The sequence below is a fragment of the Ichthyophthirius multifiliis genome (assembly GCF_000220395.1).
Source record: "Ichthyophthirius multifiliis unplaced genomic scaffold scaff_1120509250291, whole genome shotgun sequence".
NCBI lineage: Eukaryota > Ciliophora > Oligohymenophorea > Hymenostomatida > Ichthyophthirius > Ichthyophthirius multifiliis.
The window spans coordinates 29786-50550 of NW_004086892.1; the positions used below are offsets into that span (position 1 = coordinate 29786).

At 17.4% G+C, this 20765-nt stretch overlaps 4 protein-coding genes across 4 annotated transcripts, besides 41 other annotated features; 1 reads left to right on the top strand and 3 right to left on the bottom strand. All coding sequences in view use genetic code 6, as the record gives it.

Moving 5' to 3' along the window:
* Positions 1-430: 430 nt before the first annotated feature.
* IMG5_063220 (hypothetical protein) lies at positions 431-2640 on the bottom strand (the record flags this gene model as incomplete). The annotated part of the gene is made up of 6 exons (XM_004036974.1): positions 431-447; positions 1630-1714; positions 1804-1934; positions 2043-2058; positions 2334-2467; positions 2520-2640. 6 exons carry the CDS (start codon positions 2638-2640, stop codon positions 431-433), a joined length of 504 nt encoding a protein of 167 aa, XP_004037022.1.
* Positions 657-708: a microsatellite.
* Positions 950-998: a microsatellite.
* Positions 1195-1246: a microsatellite.
* Positions 1721-1785: a microsatellite.
* Positions 1722-1812: a microsatellite.
* A 1152-nt stretch (positions 2641-3792) lies between the features above and the next one.
* Positions 3793-3865: a microsatellite.
* A 217-nt stretch (positions 3866-4082) lies between these two features.
* Positions 4083-4120: a microsatellite.
* An 886-nt stretch (positions 4121-5006) lies between these two features.
* Positions 5007-5037: a microsatellite.
* Positions 5038-5487: 450 nt separating this feature from the next.
* Positions 5488-5538: a microsatellite.
* A 598-nt stretch (positions 5539-6136) lies between these two features.
* Positions 6137-6168: a microsatellite.
* Positions 6169-6579: 411 nt separating this feature from the next.
* IMG5_063230 (protein kinase domain protein) lies at positions 6580-7218 on the top strand (the record flags this gene model as incomplete). The annotated part of the gene is made up of 1 exon (XM_004036975.1): positions 6580-7218. The coding sequence occupies one exon, from the start codon at positions 6580-6582 to the stop codon at positions 7216-7218; it is 639 nt and encodes a 212-aa protein (XP_004037023.1).
* A 16-nt stretch (positions 7219-7234) lies between these two features.
* Positions 7235-7338: a microsatellite.
* A 1837-nt stretch (positions 7339-9175) lies between these two features.
* Positions 9176-9259: a microsatellite.
* Positions 9234-9335: a microsatellite.
* Positions 9238-9304: a microsatellite.
* Positions 9238-9313: a microsatellite.
* An 86-nt stretch (positions 9336-9421) lies between the features above and the next one.
* Positions 9422-9556: a microsatellite.
* Positions 9448-9536: a microsatellite.
* Positions 9513-9550: a microsatellite.
* Positions 9517-9562: a microsatellite.
* Positions 9563-9809: 247 nt separating this feature from the next.
* Positions 9810-9889: a microsatellite.
* A 37-nt stretch (positions 9890-9926) lies between these two features.
* On the bottom strand, positions 9927-14129 carry IMG5_063240 (hypothetical protein; the record flags this gene model as incomplete). Its single annotated transcript, XM_004036976.1, has 7 exons — positions 14071-14129; positions 13335-13930; positions 11977-13279; positions 11580-11918; positions 10630-11403; positions 10136-10249; positions 9927-10070 (listed from the first exon to the last, which is right to left on the bottom strand). The coding sequence occupies exons 2-7, from the start codon at positions 13913-13915 to the stop codon at positions 9927-9929; spliced, it is 3255 nt and encodes a 1084-aa protein (XP_004037024.1). The 5' UTR covers positions 13916-13930; positions 14071-14129.
* Positions 10265-10394: a microsatellite.
* Positions 10270-10373: a microsatellite.
* Positions 10300-10341: a microsatellite.
* Positions 10511-10625: a microsatellite.
* Positions 10724-10754: a microsatellite.
* Positions 11405-11484: a microsatellite.
* Positions 11423-11484: a microsatellite.
* Positions 11476-11528: a microsatellite.
* Positions 11924-11970: a microsatellite.
* Positions 13940-14002: a microsatellite.
* A 321-nt stretch (positions 14130-14450) lies between the features above and the next one.
* Positions 14451-14519: a microsatellite.
* Positions 14481-14549: a microsatellite.
* Positions 14550-15677: 1128 nt separating this feature from the next.
* Positions 15678-15726: a microsatellite.
* Positions 15697-15735: a microsatellite.
* A 344-nt stretch (positions 15736-16079) lies between these two features.
* Positions 16080-16122: a microsatellite.
* A 722-nt stretch (positions 16123-16844) lies between these two features.
* Positions 16845-16870: a microsatellite.
* A 62-nt stretch (positions 16871-16932) lies between these two features.
* Positions 16933-18456, bottom strand: IMG5_063250 (hypothetical protein; the record flags this gene model as incomplete). The annotated part of the gene is made up of 2 exons (XM_004036977.1): positions 16933-17685; positions 17791-18456. 2 exons carry the CDS (start codon positions 18454-18456, stop codon positions 16933-16935), a joined length of 1419 nt encoding a protein of 472 aa, XP_004037025.1.
* Positions 17702-17744: a microsatellite.
* Positions 17726-17778: a microsatellite.
* A 111-nt stretch (positions 18457-18567) lies between the features above and the next one.
* Positions 18568-18648: a microsatellite.
* Positions 18649-18818: 170 nt separating this feature from the next.
* Positions 18819-18877: a microsatellite.
* Positions 18831-18904: a microsatellite.
* The last annotated feature ends 1861 nt before the right edge of the window (positions 18905-20765 follow it).

The window sequence follows — 20765 nt, forward strand, 5'->3', positions numbered from 1 at the left end:
ATCCTTGTTATTAAGGATGTGTAGGCTAAAGTTAAAAATTCTATTCTAATAATTATTGCACATATTGTCTTTATTTTTATTTTTTTTATTTTTATCAACTTATTTCATTTATAAAATAATTGTTTTTACCCAAATTAATAGTTGTATTATCTAATATAAAAATATAGAAAAATAAGGCTCATTATAAATAAGTAAATTCAATAATAATCCAACTATTATTTATTATAATCTATAATAAAAATATTTTTATATATTTAATACATGCAATTACTATTACAATTAATAGACTAGTTAATAATTTTATAAAATGTGATAATGATATCAGTTTACGGTGTTTAATTTTTTTTTTTTTATAAATAATATTGCTTTATAAAGATAAACTAAAGAAATCAAAACTATACTCCCATTTATTGTTTATAACCCTATGTTTTCAGAAAAGTGAGTATTCTTTTTTTTATTTTTTTTATTTGTATAATGAATTAATTGATCAATTAAATATATATATATTTTTTTTAATTTTTACAAAATATTAAAATTCAATCATTACAAAGTAAGAGTTTTAAGTAATTTTATTAGTTTTATATTTTACTTTTTTTATTTTTACTAAATTTATTATTATGTTTTATGTTTTTTGTTTTTTTTTTATATAAAATAAATAAATGAAATATATGATAATATTAAATTAATTATATGATTATTAAAATGAAAAGTATCTATATTTATAAAACTTTATTAAATAAAATATAAAAGTTAAGTTTATTATATTATTATTTTTAATATTTTCATAAAAAACATTAAATTTTTAAATTTTTATGATTTTTTTTTTTAAAATTAAGATATATTTTAGGGAAAATAAATATAATTTATAATATTCTTTTATAAATTTATTTGTTTAAATTAAGATCATTTAAAATAATACATAATAGCTAAATATTATATAATTTAATAGTATAAATATATTATATGATATAAATTTATAATATTTTATAAATTTTAATTATATACTAATATAAAAATATAAAGGAATTTTATTTATTTTTAAATCAAAAGAAATAAACAAAATGTTTGAATTATATAATATTAACTTGATATTATAAAAAAAATCGGTATAGACTTTAAAAACATCTATAAAAATTATTATTAATATACTTTTGACAATTAATAATATTATTTCAAATAAAATAATTTTTTATTTTATCTTTAATTTTATTATATTTACATTTCTATATATCATTTATATTTTATTTCTTATCATTTTTTTATACTTATTAATTATATATAAGTTTATTTATTTCATAAACATTATTTTCTTCTACTATTTTATTTAAAATAAAAACATAATAGATAAAAATTTTTATATAGCTATTTTTTTATTCATTTTCTTATTATAATGATAAAAAAACATATATAAGGTTTTATAAAATATTTAATAAAATATATATAAATAAGAATTATAATTATTATATAATCATTTTTCTCTTTAGTTATTTTTTTTTTTCTCCTCATTTAATATTTTTTCCCATTATTAAATATTATTTTCACAATTAATACACATTTGTCTATAATTTTCCCCAATAAACTCAACAAAAGTATTATACAAAGGCAAAACAATAATTTTCAAAAAATTACTCTCCTACTTAGAAATAATTAGTAATTAATCTAATCCTAATAAATAAGGAGTTAATGGTATACCAAGATCCTATTCTTATTTAACCTATTAATATATATATATATATATATATATATATATATATATATATATATATTATATATATATATAATATAAATTGTTATATATAATACTTATAAATTAAATTCTCTACAAATTCTCATACTCCATTCTTTTGCTAAAGTAAAGTTTTTAGTAGGACCTGTCAAATCAGCTACATGTAAAATAAATCCACACATTAATTTTTTATCATTCTCAGATTAAACTAAAATTAAATATTTTTTTTTTATTATTATTATTATTTTTTTTTTATTTATTTTTTTTACATAAAAACGTATAAAAATATATTAAAAAAAATAATTAAATAATAAACTTAATTAAACTCCTTCCTATTTTTTATAAGTTAATTTTATTTCAAATTATTAGGTTATTTCTTTATGTTTTTTCATGTCTGTAAATAAAATATTTGATATACAATATTTTCTTATTGTTTTTAAATCTTCAGTAGGTATATTTCTTAAAAAGTTAATTTTTTATAAAATCTTAAATAAAGTTGATGAATGGTGATTTTCTAAAACCTTTTGTTTTTGTTGTTATTTAATTTTATAACAAAAAAATACAGAATCATCATGTGTTTTAATGCTAGTTTTGATTAAGTAGTAACTTCAAAAGCATTTGTTCTTCCTGTATGTGCTACATCATGTCCCAAAGCAGAAAAAAGGAGAGTAAATTCATCTAGAAAATCAAGGTATTGATTAAATAATTTTTAAGTTAAGAAATAATAAATAGCATGAGTAACTTTTTTTTTAAAACAAAAAATAATCCTAAATTTATAATTTTATCTTTTTACCTGCAATTGCATGCTAGAAATTATGAAAAGGATTATTATTTTAGTCATATTAAGATTATAGTTCTTAAAGAAACTTTTAAAAGGTTTTTTTAGAAATGTTAAATTTCTTCATATACCCCATATATTTAAACATACAATAAATAATACGAATTTTTTCTTCTGGGGATTCTATTTCATTAAAGGGGAAATTCCAATCAGCTAATTTTTATTCATCTTATTCATTTATATGTAAAGGATCTTTTACTTTTTTTAAATTTTTTTTTTTTTTTTTTTAAATAAACAAAATAAAAAACACCTAAATATTAATTTGATTGGATTTCTTCACTATCTTATCTGGATATTCCATTTATGAATTTTGGAAGTAATTTACTCATTATTGGTTTAAAGTTTCTTTTAAATTTATTTTTATATATATATTTAATAATAATATTATTATTATTTTTACAAAGGTAAATCTGTATGGTAAAATTCAACTACATAAGAATCTTTATATTATTCATCTGTAATCTTTTATATGATTTTTGTTTTATATTTATTTATATAATAGTAAAATAAAAATTATTTACATCTATTTATGTTTATATTTTATATTCTATTGATTTATCTTTTAGAATATTAATTAAGTCATTTATTGTGAAATGATTTTATAAGAAATAATGATCGATTAAAAGCTGACATGCTTTTTCAACTTCTTAGTAAATATTTTTTCTACTCTTTAAAGGTTTAAATAATTATTCTTCTTTATTTCTATTTCTATTTAATTTTTGTTTTTTACAAAAAAAAAGTAAAATAATTTAAAATAATATTGTTAACTTTTGTTAATTAAATATTATCAAATAAGAATCTATTTAATTGTATTAATTCCTTAATGGGATGATATCTATTTGATAGTTTTATCCATTTACATTTCCGAAATTTTATTTCTCTTATTATAATTCATTAATTATTTTTATTAATAGTTATTTATTATCTTATTCAAAAATTATATCATCTAATATAAATTATTAGCCAAGTTCATATATTTCAGGTATATTTATTATACTAAAAAAATAAATGTATAAATTTTAAATAAATATTATTTTTTCTATTTATAATTACTCATAATTAAATACTAATGGACAATGTTAATATATAAGCTATCTTTTTTTATTAAATAAAAAAAACATGCTTTAAGGTTTTTATAATTCTATTATTTGCATAGTATATTCTTTGATACTAATATTAGATATTAATCCTATGAAATATCTCCAAATTTAGTTAACTTTTTTTTATTTATATTATATATATATATATATATATATATATATATATATATATATAATATATATATATATATATATATATATTTTATTAAAAGTTTTACTTTTTCAATAAATGTGAATATGTTTAATTTAAAATTAAATATATTTAATATAAATTTGACCATTTTTTAATCTCCTATAGGTATATATGTATAATTATTTTTTTATTATATTTCCCATTGTGTTTATTCTTTTTTTTCGTCTTATTAATATTCTTAAATTTAACTAATTTTTTGTTTTTTTGTTTTTTTTTTTTTATAATTATTATAAAAATTAGTCAGTATTTAAAAAATAGGCAGTTTAATCTTTTATTATTTTTTTTAATATTTTGTAAGAATGAATAATATATTAAAATTTAACCATATGTAGTATTGAAATAAGTTTTTCTTTATTTTATTTTATATTACCGAAATTTTTTACCAAATCATATATAAAATCAAATATCATTAAATAACTTTTTAAAGGCAATTATAAAAATTGATTAAATTATTAATCTATAAGCTCAAAAACAAAATAACAATCTTAATATAATTTTAATATAAAAACTAATTTTTAACCAAACTAAACATTTATAAATCAGGTCTTTGTTCTGAATTTTATACTACTTCTTTTATATTTTCTCCAAATAAAAAATAATTTAATTCTTTTATTATTTCAATTATTTTTTCTTATGAGATCTATATTTATAAAAAATTTTATTTTTAATATTTTGTTTAATAAAAAGTACAGATAATTATTCATTTGTAGAAAAAAATTAACCAGGGCCAGATTAGTCTTTTTTTTTATAAATTATTGGATAAAAATGATGTTTAGGATAGTATTTTTAATAAATTAATTGTTTTTTATCTATTTAACTTTTAATTCAATATATATATTCTGTATTTATCAAGATTTTTAATTGTTTACTTATTTTTTGTTTATATATAAAAGAAAAAAAAATTAAAAAATTTTTGCTTTTATTTATATAAAATAATACTTTATATATTTTTATTTTTTCTTATATACTATTAAATAATGTTTATTCGATATTAAAAAGATGAATTGAATTTGATAAGAGTTATTCCCTAAAAAAATAAAAAATAAAAACATATAAATATATATAATAATTATCATTTTCTGTTTTTTTTTTTTTTTTTTTTACTAAATATTTTTTTATTATGGATAAAAGTCATTTAGTAGTTATAAATTATTTAATTTTATTTTAATTTTATTTAATTCACTTAATTCTTATAATGTTAAATAAGTTTTATTAGGCTTTTATTAATCTATATCGTCTAATTATTTATTTAATTACCTAAAAAGATCTAGTAGATATTATTTATTTTAGTTCGACATTTACTTTTATGTTATATATATATTATGTTTTGTATGTAATAAATATTTTTTTTTATTCTTTTTTCAAATATAAAATGCAATATATGTTATAAATGAATATGGATAATTTAATTTGATAAAAATTAATACATAATAAAAAAAATTAAATTTAATATGTGAAGAATAAATAAAATAAAATAAAATGGTTCAAAATAAAAGTAAATTAAAATATTATTTATATTTATATTTTTATTTTATTTAAGATAATAATTTAGTTACTAATTTTATAAATAAAAATATTTTTGAAATTAAATGATATAAAATAGAATGATATTTTATTTTACAAAAAAAATAAAAAAAATAATTAAAATTTATAAGAAAAAAAAAAATTAATGTATAAAAAATGTAAATATATATTTTTATTTATATATATATATTAATATGTAAAATATAATATATATATATATATAGTTATTTTTATTATTTATATTTTTTTATATATAAATTATTATATTTTATTTTAAAAATATATAGTTTTTTTTTTATCTTTTTACTTTAAAATTTTTTTAATTTTTTTTATTAAAAAAATAATGATTAATGAATCTTAAAATTTTTAAACTATTTATAATAATGATTTTCATTTCAATTAAAAAAAATCTTAAAAAATTCATTAATCAAATTAAGTGGCTAATATTTTAAATGATATTAATTTATTAAAATAACGAATCAAACATATTAAAGAAAAAAAAAATTCTGAGATTGTAAAAGAAGATTAATTTGACTGTTTTAATTTTTAATTTGATATAAAAATAAAACAATTAATAAAATAAAATAATAATTTATAAGAACATATTTAAGATATAGAAAAAAAAAGTCAAGAAAATATAGATAGCTTGAAGAAATAATATAATGAAATAAAAAAATATCATTTTAATTTAAAAAATTAGAAAACAGAAGAAATAGATTAATAAAAAATCCAATATGAAGAGAAAATAAAAGATCTTTTTTAAGAAATTAATTTTTTAGAAAATTAAAATGAAAATTTGGAGAAATAAATAGAAATTTTTAATGAAAAAAATAGTTTTTTTTCGAATAATAATTAATTGCATTTTTAAAAAATTTAAGAAAAATAAATATAGGAAATGATAAAATTAATTAATGAAAAAGATCAAAAAATTAAATAAAAATTAAAATTTCTTTAAGAAAAATACAAAAAAGGAGAATTTAATCAATTAATAAACGAAAATATTCAATTTCTAGGTGAAAATATTTGATTAATATAAGAAAATTAATTAAAAAGAATAATAATTATTAAAATAATTTTTTTCAAAAAAAAAATAAATAAATATATATATATGAATTAAAAAAATAATTCGTTTAAATTTTTATACATTATTTTATTTCAAAAATAAATATATAATATATATATAAATTACTAAATATATATGGGAATAGTTGATTCATGTGAAGTTGCATAAGAAAATTCATAAACTTATATATAAATTTAACAAAATAAGTCATCTAAACTTTAAAAAGAGGATAAAGTAATAGAAAATGAAATAATAAATATATAAAATTAACAATAATAAAATCGTAAAAAAATATATGAAGTATATTAAGACGGGTCAATTTACAACGGATAAGTAATAAATGGAATTAGAGATGGATAAGGAATATTTACATATAATGAAGGAGGTTCTTATTTTGTGGGAGAATGGAAAAATGGTAATATTCATGGATATGGGATTTTATATTATCCGAATAAATAAATTGCTTATGAGGGAGAATGGTAAAAAAATAAATTTAATGGAAACGGAATAGTATATAATGAGAAAATTAAAGTAATAGAATTTATCAATTATAAAAATTTTGATTAAATTGGAGATTATTGGGAAAAATACGAAGGTAAATTCTAAGATGATTAAAAGGAAGGATTAGGGATCATTAAGTTCAGTTCTGGCGAAAAATTTGTCGGGAATTTTAAAAAAGACAGTGCTAATGGAACTGGTGTATTTTATTTTAAAGATGGGAATATAATTATAGGAAATTGGGTTGATAATATATTACAATAAGAATTAATATGAAATAAAAACAAGAAACATATATATATATATATAAACAGATATTATAAAAATATATATATTAATTTATATATATATATTATTATATATATAAATCTATATATATTTATATTTATATAATATCTTTTATTATTTATCTAATTAAAAAAATGTTAATAAAAATATTAAAGAATAGTTTTTCGTAAAATTTATGGAAAAGCACTCCGATTAATCTGCCTGAAAATTACTATCTTTTTTTCGAATAGAAATTTCCTTTTGGTTAGGCTGGTAAAATAAACTTAAAGTTAAAAAATTCAATTTATGATTTAAAAATACATAGTTTATGGGAAGATTTTTCTGAAGTTTTAATATATAAAGACATGTTCTTTTCTGAAAATAAATAACCCAATTATATTGTGGAAAACGAAGATGAAAAAAACGTGACTTTCTCCGATGAAAAAATCGATAAAAATTTAACTTAATTTAAGGCTTTTGTTAGAATACCAGAATATTATTCTTATGATATTGAAAATTTGCATGGAAATATTATACATGAAAATTGGGATGTTTCTTCGAAGATTTATGGCGATATAAGAGCTGTTACTAATTAAAATTTTGTCGGGAAGAAATTAAAGACGGAGTTTTGTGAGATTTAAGCTCAGAATATTTAAATTGATGGCTATTTGGAAGCTTATAATGCTAATTTATAAAGCCTGAAAGGAATAAATATTAAAAAATTAGCTATTTCTGGTATAGGAAAAATCAAAAATTAAGAAAAAGGAGATATTTAGATTGCGTCTTTATTTACTAATTCCGATATGAGGGATAAAGGGGAGATTTTTTGTGGCGAAAATCCTTTTAATTATATAATGTTAGGAAAAAAAATCAGATAAATGATTGAAAAAGAGAAAAATTATTTAGAAATCGAATAAAAAGGTAATAATAACAAAGAAGGAAAAATATTAATAAAAAGTAGTCATGGATTCAATATTTTAGAGAATTTTAGCGAAAATGGATTAATTGAGGTAAATTAAATTTCGAATTAATAATTTTTTATAAAATGTCCATTAGGAAACATAAAAGTTCATTTTTATTAAATTTAAAAAGATTCTTATTTAGAAGGAAGGAATATTTAAATTAGTCTAGAGGAAAATTTTAAATAGAACCTGTTTTTGTGTAATTTAGGAGTGTTTTTTGGAGAAAAAAAAGAAGGAATTCCTACTATATTCGTTAAAGGAGATATTTGTTTAGATGATATTTAAATAAAGAAAGGTTTTGGCAATTTTCCATCTTTTTTATTATGAGAAAAATAAAATATGTGTGCTTTTCCATTTTTTTTTTTTTATTTAGTTTTTTTAATTAAATTTATTAATTATATAACTAAAAATAAAAAATTAAAAAAATAAAAAATGATTGATTAGTCTTATAATATTGATTATTATTAAAAAAATTAAAAATTTCAATAAAATTATAATTAAGAATATTAAAATGAGATTTTTAGACTACCGATTAAAACTCATTTAGATAAAATAGATGTAAAATATAAATATTATTTCTTTAGTATTTTTTTTTTTTTTATTAAAAAAAAAAAAAAGGATTGTTTAGAAAGACTTTTATTTGATTTAGAAGATAATAAAATATAATTATAAAATATAAAGGACGATATTACAAATTCCGGAAATATAAATAATGAAAAATAAGGGGAATTATAAAAATTTATTATGGATGAAACATTAAGGATAGCAAAAGAATTCAAAAAATAAAATTCTATTTAAGATAATAATATTATTTATTTGAAATAATAAGTATAATAAATTATTTAAGATAAAATTAAATTATAATAAAATACAATTGCTTTAGAAAATAGAGTTTTAGAAACCGAAAAAGAAATAGGTTTTAAATATATGTATGATTGATATTTATTTTATTATATAATACTTATTATGTGTAAATAAATAATAATAAAATTTTATTTTTTTATTGTTTATTATATAATATATTAAATTAATGTTATATAAAATATTAAATTAATTATATGTATATATTATAAATTAATATTTATTATTTTTAATATATATAAAATTTTAATTATTTTTTAATTATAAATATATTATATTATATATTATATTTTTTTATAAATAATAATCTAGTATTTTCATAATTTCTTATAATAATTTATTTAATTTTATTTTATTTTTTAAATAAAAAAAAAATCGTATGTATATTCATATATTTATAAAAATAGAATATTTATATAATAAATATATCATCTATATTTAAATTAATTATAATTATAAAATATATTTATTTAAAAATAATTATATAAATAAATATATATTTATATACATAAATATATTTATATTTTATAATTTATAAAATTATATTTAATTAAAACCCATAAAAAAACAAAAATAATAACTATTTAATATATATTAATTAGTTTTTATAATATATTGGGACCCGAAAGGGTCATCCGTTAAAATTGGAACGATACAGAGAAGATTAGCATGGCCCCTGCGCGAAGGATGACACGCTCAAAGCGAGAAGGATTCCCCATTTTTTTTGATTAAATTATAATAATATTATTTAAATATATATTAAATATTAATTATTATTTAATATTTTATATTTTATTTTATATATTAATTTAATTTTTTTTTTATTATATAATACTTTTAATTTTTTTTTTATATATAGGAAATTATTACATGTAAATATTAATTTTTTTTTTTTCATATCTAATTTATATATGCTCTTAAAATAACATCAAATTACCATAAATCTGTTTATCCTTAATTTAAATAACCTCCAGAAAGCTTTAATTCAGCTTTAATTTCTCTCCATTATCCTAAACCCTATAAAGCTTCTATGTTTGACTTTAATATAAAAAAATATGAATAATGAATATAAAAAAAAAAAAATTGAAATTAATTTTAAATACAATTAAATTATCCATCTATGGTGGTTTTAATCTGAATAAAAGAATAGCCTCATTTCCAGCAGTTACAGTTCCTTTAGGATTATCACACAAAAAGTAATTATTTTTGTCATCTTTCTAATATAAAATTAAATATATATATATATATATAAAAATATAAAATTATATATAAATATAATTAAATATAAATAATTAGTATAAATATATTATAATATATTTAATTATATCTAATATATATATATTTATATATATATATATATATTGTATTATTAAAAATAATTTTTTTTCAGGTATTTTTATAGATTCTAAATAAAAAAATTTATTAATTTTTTTTTTTTTTAATAATATTAAAAATCCGAAATAGTTTTAATTTTAATAATATAATATATGTATATATACATAAAAAATTATATTTATATATATATATATATATATATATATAAATATATAATTATATATAAATATATATTTATATATATTTATGTTTATATATTTACAGGCATGATAACTTCATAATTACAAGGTTTTTCAAGTTTTGGATCACTATAAATTTTTGAATTACCTATAATAAGTTTTCTTAAAAACATTGTTTCTTCATTATTATTATCTTCATTATTGTTATTATTTTCTCCTTCTATTTCTTCTTATTTATCATTATTACTTGTTTAAAAAACGTTTACTTCTTTAATTTTTGGTTTAGTAAATTCTAATAAAATTCTTGTATTTTTCGGACTAAATATTGTTTCTTCATCTAAAATTTTAAGCTAATCGAATGCACTTTCTATTTTTGCTGGAAGACTATTACTTTATGGTAACTATAAAATAGGCTTATAGTGAGTTATATAAGATTATCTTGGATAACAAGATCCGTAAATAAAAAGTTTTTTTTCATCTTTTTAATTAGGTACGTCTATACTCACCAATTCGAAAAACTATTCAGAAATTCGGTCTGGTTAAAAAATTAACTTAATTTCAATTTCTTTATGTGCTTCTATTTAAACTTCTGAAGGAATAAAAGAAAATACTTTAGAACCATTTTTATTATATATTCCATGAGATATAGATGTGACTTTAAATTTAATACTAAAATTAGATACATTAAGAACTTTAAATGTTTTTTCTGCTTTCTCACCGAGGATAACTCCTCCAATGTTCAAAAGACCGTTTTCAGGGATCAATTTTACTTCAGGACGGACTCCTTTACCTATTAATTTGGCACTAACACAAGTTGTTTTACATTTTATTTTTAGTATTTCTTCAAAAGGTTTATCCTAAATATATAAAAAATAAATATATAAATATATAAATATATAAATATATATATATATATATATATATATATATATATATATTAAAACTTATTAATATAATATTAAATTTATTTATATATTAAAATACATTTATCATTATAACATCTTTTTTATAATTTATATATATATAATAATACCTCATGTGGTTAAAATTATACAACTATATTTCGAGTTTTAAAAGGATTTATAGGTCTTAAGGCATTTATGACACTAAAACCGCTAAAAAGAGGTAATAATTCTGTGCGAATATCTGCAATCTAATCAGAATTATTTGTTATTAAAAGTTCTTTTATTTCACGAATTCCGACAGCTATTTCACCAAAATCAATAATTGTTTTATCTAAAAGAAGAGATTTATTTACTGTAACTGTATTTATTTCTATAAATGTTAAAAATTTAGATGCGTCAGGCATATCAGTATGTTTAAAATAACAAGGAATTAACCAAGTATATTGTTAATTATGATTTGGTTATTCCTAATTATATATATATATATATATATATATATATATATATATATATATATATTATTACTTTATTAAATTCAAGTAATTTACCTCCTAATTTAGCTAATTCTTCTTCCATATTAAAATTTTATTCAACTTATTATTTTTTTAATATTTATTATTCTTCTTTTTATTTTTCTAGTTCTTCTAGTCTTTTCTATTCTTCTTCTTATGCTTATAACTGAGCTTTCGATAATTTTTTATTATTATCTTTTTTGGATTCTTTTTGAGTATTAGTTTATTTTTTATTATTTTTATTCGTGTTTTCATCATCCGTTTGATTTTAATTTTCATTTTTTTTTCTTTCTTCTTCTTATTATTCCCTTTTTATCTTCATTCTCAACTAGAAATTAAAATTTGGATCATTATCATATTTTTATGCTAATTCATCCAATGTAAAAGCAGTTAATTTTTTAAAAAAACTGAAAAATTCTAAATGGATTTCCACACTTTCCTCCGATTATATTTTTTAAACCATAGGGCTTAATTTTAACCCACAAATTTCAAATTTCGGTAAAAAAAACTCAAAAAGTATAGCTTTATTTGTACTATTTTTTATTTATAATGTACTCTAGAAAACCTCATCTACCTAAGTTGCTGGAATATCGATTTTCATAGCAGAAAATTCCAGTGGACATTTATGTATATCGCATGAATATGGGATTTTAATGTCTTTAGTGGCTATTGTTCCAGTAATGATTTTACATTTGAGATACCCTTCGTCTTTTCTTGAATTTACACCGGGGATTTTCGTACTTCGGTATATTAGATTCGTCTGGAATTTCTCTTTAGGAAGTAGTTTTATAGGAATTAAGTCTAGTTCAACTGATATTTCCTTAGGGAGGGGGTAAAAGAGGATTTCTTGGGGAAGCTCGCTTAGATTTTCACAAGTTAAGGCCATTCTAGAAGCTGTTCCTTCATAAAGCTTCCCAAAATTAATCTTTCCTGGAGTTATTTAGACTGTATTTATTGTCATTCGGGTTCTTATAGTAAATGGGACAGGCATTACTTGATCTGCGCCTATTAATTTGAATGGAATATCCAAAAAACCTGTTTATTTATCTAAATATTTGGAACAAAAAGTCAATAAATCCTTATCAGCATTCATCTTTACCCATACTTCGAATTTCGAATTTCCTTAAATGTAACCAAGTAAAGGATTAAACTAGAAAAATTATTTGGTTTCCTTTGGGGCTACTATTTAGGTTTTCATAGCATTTTAAGATCTGTTATAAAATATTATTTTTTCACGATATATATGATTTAATAAGCATATTTCGAAATCATATATTGGTTTTTCGACATAAATTGGTACTTATATACATTCTCCTCTATATATATGTATATTAGAATTTATTTATTTTTAAAAAAAAAAATTAAATAAACTTAATGATTATATTAATAGGAGGTGAATGAAGATAATTTTCAAAATAAAGCATTAATGGTAAATCAAAAGTGCCTATTTAATTAGGCAAATATTTAATTGGTATATGTAATTCACTATATCCTTTAATTTTATATACTTTTGAGAATTTTAATTAAGATAAAGATTATATCAGATTCTATTAATAGAGATCTTATTATTAATCAATTCTTACTTTTTCTTCTTATTCTGATTATTATTCGTTTTTAACCTAATTCACCATTTGAGAAGCAACCTCTGTTTTACTCAAAATATCAAGTCCTTTCGCACTTTTTATACTTATTTCAGTTTATAAAGCCCCTCTATTTATTATAGTTAATGTTTTCGTACAATCTTCCCCAAATATAACTTTCTCGAAATCAATTATAGGATTAATACATTCACAAATTGCCTTCTTAGATGTACATATTAAAGGGATATTTACAGGACCAGTTTCAGTTAAAATAGGAAAAACATCATCTATATCGTCTATTGTTTAGGCAGTGAAACGAATTGTAATAGGACAAGACATTCCAGCAGATATTCTACCGGGAGGTTTATACATTATTTCAAATTGATCCTAGCATAAATATATATATATATATTTATATAAATATATAAAATAAAAAATATATTATTATATATATATATACACATATATTTTATGTATATAAATATTTTTATTTATTAATTTCTTTTTAATTTTATATTAATATTTACCCTTATAGATTCTTTTAATGGTTTTAATTTAAATGAATTAAATGTATAGGAAACATTTGTTAAATATATGGTTTATATATATGGTTCATTTACATCGAAATCCTTTTTTATGTTTTTTATTATATTATTGCGTTTTTTTTTTTACTTTAAATATTATTTTATCAGGTTTCGATAAAAAAGAATCTCCTTGGAATGTTTTGCCTTATACTATTTGTGGTTTTGTGATGTTTTATATGTGCTTTTCCCGAGCTTTGGTATGCATTTATTATTCTAATACTGTTAGTTCTCTTAATACTATTTTTTTACGACCGTTTTCATCGTATTCAGAATTTTATTCATCTTCTGAATTATTTTCGTCGTTGTATTCCATGTTTTTTTTATTTATTTATTTTTTGCTTTTTAAATTTTTTTTTTATTTTTTTTTTATAAGTTTTATTTTATTTACTTTTACTTTTCCTTTTTTATATTTTATTTATTTAACATTTTTTAGTAAGTTTTATAGATATGTATACATTTTTTAATATAAATTAATATATATTCTTATCTATTAAGTTTATTTTATTATTCGTTTTTAATATTCATGACTATAATCAAATAGAAAGTAAAAACAAACGACTTGAAATATAATATAAAACTAATCTAAATGCAATAATTTATAAAGTTTTAATAACATACATATATAATTATAAAAAAAAAACATATATAATATTTGTATTTAAATCAAAATATAATAATATAGTAGAAAAAAAATAAAAAAAAATAACAACAACAACAACAATATAAATGAAAATTATATTTTCATATGCCAGCCAATTCAAAAAGACTTATATATCCAGGTGTTGGATGTATTTTAGTAACTGAAGATAGTAAATCTTTTGGAAGAATTTTACAATCATGAAAGTAAATAAACATGAATACAATATACAAAACCACAACTCCAAATTTAAGCAATTTATAATGATAAAACTATGTATAAGGTTATCTATATAATCCAGTATGGAATAATATCATACTTCCCAAATAAATATAATTAAGCCAATTTATATCAGGGAAAGCCATAATAATAGAATGTAAAACTGCCGGAGACAATTACCAATAAGGAATATACCTTGAGAATATTACAAAAGGTAAAAATATGATACTTACTATATGATGGAAAAACATATCAATTCTGCAGACATCTTCAAATATTAAACCTGAACCTATTAAGCAGAAAGTATCAATTACGTAGTTTAATGGAGAATAGGCTATGAATGGGACTAGTATTTTATCTTACAATAAATAAGGAATATCGGAATATTTTTTTATGTGCTTGTAGTCAATGTGGTATATGAATTTATATATAAATAATGACACTATTATTGGAATGGAAAATTTAGAGTATTCTACCCAAAAAAATCGTTTAATTTTTTAAGTTTTAAACAGTCGTATTAAAATTAGGTGTACTCAACCATTTTTTTATTTTATTTTATTACTATTTTTTTATTTTTAATTTATTTTTTGAAATAATGATAATGAGTATCATATTATAAATTAAAAATGAAAATTTTTAGATATAAATATAATATATATAAAAAATATTTTATAACTTTTTACATATATAATATATATTTTTTATTTATTATATAAATATTTTTTTTTTTTTTAAATATTTTTCCTTATTTTTTCTATATATATAATTATATTAATAATCATGATATTTTTAATATTTTTTTTCTCATTTACAAATTGTCAAATTTTATAATTCTTAATAAATTATTTATTTGTTTTAAATAAATATTATAATAACTTTGAAATATTTATATATTTATATTTTTCTTTTTTTATTTATAATCTATTTATATGTTTTCCTAAATTGGATTTATTTCGTAAGTTTATTTTAAAAATTGTATTTTTAAATTATCTATTTCTTTTTTAATTTTACTATTTAAATATTTATATATTTTTCTATTATTTTATAATATTTAATAATCATTTTTTAAATATATATCTATTTATTATTATTTTCATTTAAAAATTCTATATATTTTTTTAAAAATATATAATCTTTTTCATTATATTTGATAACTTTTATATATTGTCATTATAAATATTCGTTTAATTATTATTTTATATTTCTATGTTTAATATTTTTTTTTCTGTAAATAATATATTTATTATAATAAATGTATAATTCTTTTTAAATATTTTTAAATTTGTTATTTATTAATTTTTTTAAATTTATATCTTTTTTTATAATAAAAAAAAATATAAATAAAAACAATATTTGCATTTGATATATAATAAATAAATAGTTACTAACAATTAATTATATAAATAAATAATAAATATATAAATAAAGCCTATCTTTATTTAAAATATATATATATATATATTAATATACTGTTTATCTAATAAATTATTATATATACTTAATATATAGTTATTAATTATATTTATTTTTTATATTATAATATAAAAAATATATTTTTTCTTTAATTGTTTAATTTTATACCTTATATATTATTAAAATGTATGTATATAATTTTGTATTAAGTATTTTATTTAATAAAAAAGTTTATTTATTAGTTTTTTTATATATCTAACCTTTTTTGTATTTTAAGATGAAATAAAATAGAATCGAAAAAAATTATAATTAATATCTTTTTTATGATTATAAAATTTATAATAATTAAATATATATTTATATAATATATATATAAAAAAAATTATTTATTATTTAAAAAAAACAATTTAAGGTTTTTTAAATTAATATATTTAAATTTATTAGTTTTATAAAAAATAAAAAATAAAAAATAAATAATTAGTATTTTATTATTTAATAAAATTAACACTTAAAATAATAAATAAAAATAAAATCTCTCATTTACAAATTGACATTTTTCTTGTATAAAAATTAATAAGTGCCCCAATATAAGTAAATAAAATTGCAAAAAGAATAGAAATATGCCACAATTAATGGCTAGCTCCACAAATATCATATTATCCTGGTTTATATTTTTCCGGGCATCTTTTCGCATAAATAGTCAATCCTCCTAAATAACAAACACCCATCAGTAAATAATATGGTACACTATTAATAATCAAAAAACTGTCATTAGAATGTCCCATATACTCATAAATACATAAATGAAGCATTGGAACAGCCGCAAAAATACCTAAAGAGGCATACATAACACTTTTAACAATCCAATATTTAGGTGTATGTATAAAATCTTATAAAGAAACCACAAAAACAATCAATGAAGCTACTCCTACTATCGTCATATAAAAGTATGCTAATATCTAATTACAGAAAAATCCGTAATAAAATATAGGAAAAGTAGATCCACTTATTAATAAACTGACTCCCGCATAGTCCATTCTAAGTAAAATTTTATTATGTATAGGACTTAGTTAATAAAGCAAATGGAATGTTGAAGAAAATGATAGACATAAAACTGCACTTATTAAAAATACGAAAATTGGCCATCTAGAAATATCATGAGAAGACTAATTTGTAAGTAATATATTCTTATTTTAAATATCATTTATATGAAATTCTATCCAATCAAATTAATGAGAATCTATTTAATCTATTACTTATTATTATAATTCTGTTAATTTTTTCATTATCTTTTTTAATTATATTAATATATATCAAATAAAAATATATTTTATATAAATATATATATATATTTATTTATTAAATAAATTATATTTTTTTATTTTTTTTTTTACTTCATTTTTATAAAAGTATATATTATTTATATCTAAAATTGCCAATTTCTCACTAAATGAAAAGTTTTGGAATTTTTCGACTATTTTATATACGTTGTGAGGATTTATTTCTTTTTTCATATCTGATACTTCATCTAAGAAATTATTAATATTTTGAACTATGTTTATATTCGCTTTATTTATTTAGTTCAGTCCCTCGTTTATTCTTTTATTAAAGGCCTCATCTAAATTGTTAAATTCTTCGTAAATAGGTTGTAATTATTTATCTAAATTTTCATTTAAATAACTTTTCCAACTATGAATATCTATATTTCCTATACTTGTACTTATATATACACATAATAAAATTATGACTATTGCACCAATTATATGAGTCCATATGTTTACTAATTCATTATGAACCATAAATAGACTCTTTAACATGTTTTTGGTAGAACTAAAGTTGATCCTATAGCCAGACTGTATATAAATATTGTCTTTTATATATTCAGGAGCTTATATGTAGGTACCTATGTAGTTTTTTAGTCTGGTTGATAAATCGTTAATTTTAGAATGAGAGTTTTCATTTAAATCTGTTATTTTTTAATTCTTTTATGATTGTGGAGATTAAGAACGCTTTTTTATATCTTCTTGCTTTTTTTTGGGTGAAATATTTTGTTTATTCATATTTTGTTTTGCTTTTTTTTTAATATAATTTATTTTGTTTATTAATATTACCTTTGTTTTTTTAGTTTTATATTTAAAGAATAAGTTCTCAAATTTAAAATAAATATATATTATTTATAATAATTTCTTTTATATTATATTTTAATATTATTATTAATTTTATATTTTTATAATATATTTTAATTATTATATATATTATAAAAATTGTTTCTTTAAATTAAATTTACTTTATAATGTTTATTTTAAATATATTTATTTTCCTTGAATTAATATAATTATAAAAACAAGTAATAATATAACTTATATTTTAAATTGTATAAAAATAAAAATATAGAAGATAAAAATAAAATATTCCATAAATTAATATAAAAAAAATATAAATATAAAATATATATAATATATATATATATATATATATATATATTTATATATATATATTTATATATATCTTCTTCCTTTCTTTTATTTTAATATAAGAAAGGATTAAAAAAAAAAAAAATATAATAAATTACACACAAATTATATTTTTTTTATTTTTATTATTCTTATTGATTTTTTTCTATTAACATTTTATTTAATATTTTTAATATTATCAAATTTGCTGTGATTATGATATATTTTATACTTTTTTTATAAATAATTTGTAATATTTTTTTATTACACTTTAGATTTATTTAAATTATATGAAGTGTTTTTTTTTATTTAGCATAAGAGAAAATAGTTTGTTTCATAAATTTAATAGGTCTTTTTTATATTTATCATAAGTTAATTTATGAAATTATTTTAAATGGATATAATTTAATTTTTGGTTGTGCTCATTACATATTATTGGAGTATGTATAATTAATTTATTCATAAATTCTATTATTTCCAATTTAAGTTTATTATTTTATTATGACCTTTATTAATTAAGTCATTATCGATCTTTTAAGATAAAGGATTAAAACAGTTATTTGAATTATTTGTGTGGTTGAAAATTTTTTAGTTTGTTATTTATGTTCTTTTGTCACAGAGGTTATATGCTATAATTATTTAGTAATGGTTATATTATCTTAGTATGTACATGTTTGTTGATATTTAGTGTTTTTTTTAGAGATTGTGTAATGAATTATTGCCACTAAGTTTAATATGTCTTTTTTGTATATTTGAGAAGAATTGCACTATAAGAAATATGAGAGTAAACGAGTAATTCCCATAAAAGAAGTTTATCTCTAAATTCTATACTTTCTCTTTGGAGTTGGTTTAATTTGAATATAGTGTAGTTAAGTTTGTTTTTTATTTCTTAGAATTATATTTTTAAAGAGAAATTATTATCCACTATTATTCCGAGGTATTTGTATTACTCTACGATTGGGAATCCGTGTAGAAATTTGCCGAACTTATTTCTGGATTTTTTATGTCTAAATAATATACCTGATTTATTTTAGTTAATGATCATAGAGAAGTTAAATGCCCAAGAATTGATGCATAATATTGTTTGTTTTAATTAGTGAAAATTAGAGCTAAGTCATCAGCATAGAAAAGTAATTATTCTAATGGAATTTAGAGATTATGTAATTATAAGAAGAAGGTATTTATAAAGATGTTGAATAAGAATGGACTTAAGAGAAAACCTTGCGGTACACCAGTATTTATTCGAAATTTTTTTTTTCCAATTTGTATGTAGGAGTTACGAAGGAGGAATTATAGAAGTTAGAATTCTTAAGAATTTAGAATTTAGAGATCTTGAATTATATTTAAAAGTGCTGAATGAGGAACACGATTAAAGGCACTCTTAAAGTCTATAAATAAAATTCCAGAATTTCTATAATCCTTTATATTTTTCCATTATTCTCCAATTTTATGTATGTTTATTTCTGTTCCCAATTTATTGACGAAGCCTACTTGACATTTCCCTATTTTATATTTTACATAGTCTTGTAATTTCCCTTGATTTATATAATTCGAGAAATTTTCTTAAGGGTGAATGAACAATTATAGGTCTTATATTATCTATTTTTTAGGTTTTGAGGGATCTTTTAGTAAGCACCATATTAATCTTCCTGTTAGATGATCGGTAAATTTGATGGGATTAATTATATTTTTAAAAGTTATTTTAAGAATTATATTCTTTTTTATTATTAATTAATATTTTTAAGTTAGATAAGGATAGAGTCGGAAAGTAAATCAACTGATAAGGCTTTATTGGTGCTGATTTTGGGAAGATTTTGAAATTTCCAGTTTTTGAATTATAGAAGTTACCATTAGCAGGTATAGTCTCCTTGGAAGTGGTTAAAATAATTACAAAATAGAAATTAATTAAGTTCTTT